Source organism: Silene latifolia, chromosome 7 (assembly GCF_048544455.1).
Source record: "Silene latifolia isolate original U9 population chromosome 7, ASM4854445v1, whole genome shotgun sequence".
NCBI lineage: Eukaryota > Viridiplantae > Streptophyta > Magnoliopsida > Caryophyllales > Caryophyllaceae > Silene > Silene latifolia.
The window spans coordinates 111,684,904-111,688,901 of NC_133532.1; the positions used below are offsets into that span (position 1 = coordinate 111,684,904).

Consider the following 3,998-nt stretch of genomic DNA (forward strand, 5'->3'; position numbering starts at 1 on the left):
TATGACCTTTTTTTTACGCTCTTATAACATAAATACATTTTATTCTTGTCATTCGACAACCATAATCTCTCGAATGGTACTTGACAAATTGTTAGTTTTGTAGATGCATGTGGATGAAGACGCTCGTGCCTAATTTCCTGTACTCCCTCAACTTGCACCTTATCCAACCATGTTATCTTATTTCGACAAATGCTAATATCTAACCGTGTTATACTGTTATCTTTTTGCGATGAAGACGTTCATGCCCAATTACCTGTTCCGCAGTTATGTTAATTGGTTAACGTGCAACAATGACCGACAAAGCGACAACATAATGTAACATATCTTTACCGGTTTTAAAAAAAAAGAACAAATAATTTATACCCAAATCCAAAACAAACAAAATAATCTTTTAGTGAGCATCATTTGAAAAAGAGAATTCTTAATTTTATCAATAGGTCTTGGTATAGACGGGTGAGACGAACAGACGGGTAAAGACCTCTAATAAAATGGGTAGGGAGGACAAGGTGGGGCACCCCATGTACTTTCCACTTTATGACAAATGGATATTTTGTGAGGGGGAATAGTATCCGTCTATACGTATAGACGGATAGTGTCGTCTATAATGAGAATTTGTGTAATTTTATTCCCAAAAAACTTAAAAAACCAAGTGGAACAAATCATCATCACCAATCACCAATGCATCAATTCATCATGAATGATTTAGATTGAATAAAACCTAATCCTAGGTCTTTACTCCTAAAACCCCCTTTCATTTCTCAACCCTCTTCCTCTTTCCTTCTCCAACCACCACCACCAACAACAATGTCACCCTCTTCACTCCTCCACCCAACCACCATCACCACCACCCCACTTTTCCCAACCTCCACCCCCAAATCCACCGTCCCCTACTTCCACCGCCGCAACCTCACCATCACCGCCACCGCAACCCCATCCACCCCAACACCACCACGCGCAACCCCACACCAAAACATCCGAGAAGCAGCACACCTCCACCCAGAATCCCCAAACAACTTCACAGCTAAATACGTCCCTTTCAACGCACCACCCACCTCAACAGAATCCTACTCTCTCGACGAAATCGTCTATCGCTCTCGCTCCGGCGGCCTCCTCGATGTCCACCATGACATGTCCGCTTTAGCCAAATTTGACGGTAATTACTGGCGCAATCTCTTCGATTCCCGTGTTGGTAAAACCACTTGGCCGTACGGTTCCGGTGTCTGGTCTAAAAAAGAATGGGTTCTCCCCGAAATCGACTCCGACGACATCGTTTCGGCTTTCGAGGGTAATTCCAATCTCTTCTGGGCCGAAAGGTATGGCAAACAGTTTTTTTCAATGTCCGATCTTTGGGTAAAACATTGCGGAATATCGCATACGGGTTCGTTTAAGGATTTGGGAATGACGGTTTTGGTTAGTCAGGTGAACCGGTTGAGGAAAATGAACCGACCGGTTGTTGGGGTTGGGTGTGCTTCCACTGGGGATACGTCTGCTGCGTTGTCTGCGTATTGCGCGTCGGCTGGGATTCCGTCTATTGTGTTTTTACCGGCGAATAAGATATCAATGGCGCAATTGGTTCAGCCGATTGCGAATGGGGCGTTTGTGTTGAGTATTGATACGGATTTTGATGGGTGTATGCAGTTAATTAGGGAGGTTACTGCTGAATTACCTATTTACCTCGCGAATTCGCTTAATAGTTTGAGGTTAGAAGGGCAGAAGACGGCGGCTATTGAGATATTGCAGCAGTTTGATTGGGAGGTGCCGGATTGGGTGATTGTACCGGGGGGTAATTTGGGGAATATTTACGCGTTTTATAAGGGTTTTAAGATGTGTTATGAATTGGGTTTGGTTAATAAGATGCCTAGGTTGGTTTGTGCACAGGCTGCGAATGCGAATCCCTTGTATTTGTATTATAAGAATGGGTGGAAGGATTTTAAGTCTGTTAAGGCAGAGACTACTTTTGCGTCTGCTATTCAGATTGGTGATCCGGTTAGTATTGATAGGGCGGTGTTTGCTTTGAAGAATTGTAATGGCATTGTCGAGGAAGCGACTGAGGAGGAGTTGATGGATGCTATGGCAAAGGCTGATTCTACTGGGATGTTTATTTGTCCTCATACCGGTGTTGCGTTGACAGCATTGGAAAAGTTGAGGAATAAGGGTGTTATTGGACCGAATGATAGGACTGTTGTCGTTAGTACGGCTCATGGGTTGAAGTTTACTCAGTCTAAGATTGATTATCACTCCAAGGCTATACCTGATATGTCCTGCAAGTTTGCTAACCCGCCTGTCGAAGTTAAGGCGGATTTTGGAGCTGTCATGGATGTGCTTAAAGGGTATTTGAATAAATCTAAAAGGGTTTGATTTAAGGTGAGGTGGTAAAAAACCAACAAACTATGGTGGTTGTTATTGTTGTCGCTTTTTTTTAATGTACTTTCCTTGGCTAGGTTGAGCAAATTATGGTGCCTCTATCGGAGCTAGAGGTGTTACATTTATACTTACCACAAGTTTTGAGTTGTTATATGTTAGTTGCTTTTGAACTTCACTGGGTTCGACTATGTCTGTTTTGCTGTTTTCGGATGTTACTTAGGTTCTGAACTATGTTGTAGTAGTTTTCTTGCTCTAGATAACTTATTTTGATTATCCGTTCATCCTATTCGTCTATGATACTGTCTGCTGCATTGGCTGTTTTAGAGAAGCTCGCTGGCAAGTTTCTATGTTAGCCCTTTTAAGCATGAAATTCTATTGTGGTGTGCATTGTGATTGCGATTTTCAGTTGCTGTATGCATTGTGATCGTGAGTTTGTGATTACTATGTTGTGATGACATGGATAATTGTGTGTTCCATTATGGCTTGTTTTGTTATCATTCATACTAGTTGTGGTCAGCATAGGATCGGCCGTATTGGTTAAATATCAGCCTCATATTCCCTTACTACTGAGAATCGAGTTTTTTTAAGGCCCTGCCCATATCGAAAAACAGCACTATAAATGCCACATTTGCTGGTTTTGGAAGAAGTAGGAATATCAGCCTCATACTTCTGCGTATTTGTGTAGTGTGTACAAGTTGCATATGGGTGGATTTTTCTAAATTCTAATGCCACACTTGATGGTTTGGAAGAAGTAGAAATGACAACTTGGGTTGTGTGCCATATATCGAGTTTAGCAGTGTGGCTAAAATATGTAGTCAGTACGCCCTTTTTTATATAGTGAGGCTTGGTTGATCCTAATGTAGGTCTATAGTTTCCTTGTTCGTCTTGGTTGATCCTAATGTAGGTCTATAGTTTCCTTGTTCGTGTGGAACGGCCTAGAGATTCTGCAATTCTTCAGATTATGTTGACACATCGGCAGTATCTTTAGGTATAAGCTGAATGGGATGTTACTGATTTGTTGGCAAGTAAAAGAGGAGCAGCAATTGAATATGATTTTGGATTTTGGATACAAGTATCGAGAGTTTGGGTACTAAAAACCATCCTGCTGTAGATGATTCTTAGTTAAGCTCATAGTTTCTGGCTTTTGACTCGACTTTTATAAACCTTACTCTTTATCTGAAATTGAATGAGAAGAGTTGGCATGATCAAGAACTGTGCAGGCAGGTTACCAGTACAAATTAGAAGTTCGAAGCGATATTGCAGTCAGTTCTTGATCATGCCAACTCTTCTCATTTATAGGTTTAGCAGAGTAGTGCATTCTGCTCGGTCTGAAATGAACTGATCTTTAAAGTGAAACCAGCCCAAGTAGTTGTGTTCCGCGTTAATTATATGGCTAAAGGGTTGATTTCAGGTGTAAGACCATCTTATTTGCAGTCAAAATGAGGTTGATTGACTTTGTAACTTGAGTCGAGCTTATCTACACAGGGATGGTGTGGCCTTCTTTAGCTGGTTTTATTGGCTTAGCTGTTATCCCCTGATTTCTAGTTCCCCAGAAAGGGACTTGATCTGCCCACTGATAATGTCTTATTGTTAAATAGCTGAAGCATATTACATGTTTTATTCCTTTCTATTTC

At 41.4% G+C, this 3,998-nt stretch overlaps 1 protein-coding gene across 1 annotated transcript; it reads left to right on the forward strand.

The window, feature by feature from the left end:
• The first annotated feature begins 658 nt into the window (after positions 1–658).
• On the forward strand, positions 659–2,645 carry LOC141592546 (threonine synthase, chloroplastic-like). Its single transcript, XM_074413272.1, has one exon. The coding sequence runs from the start codon at positions 805–807 to the stop codon at positions 2,356–2,358; it is 1,554 nt and encodes a 517-aa protein (XP_074269373.1). The 5' UTR covers positions 659–804; the 3' UTR covers positions 2,359–2,645.
• Positions 2,646–3,998: the final 1,353 nt, after the last annotated feature.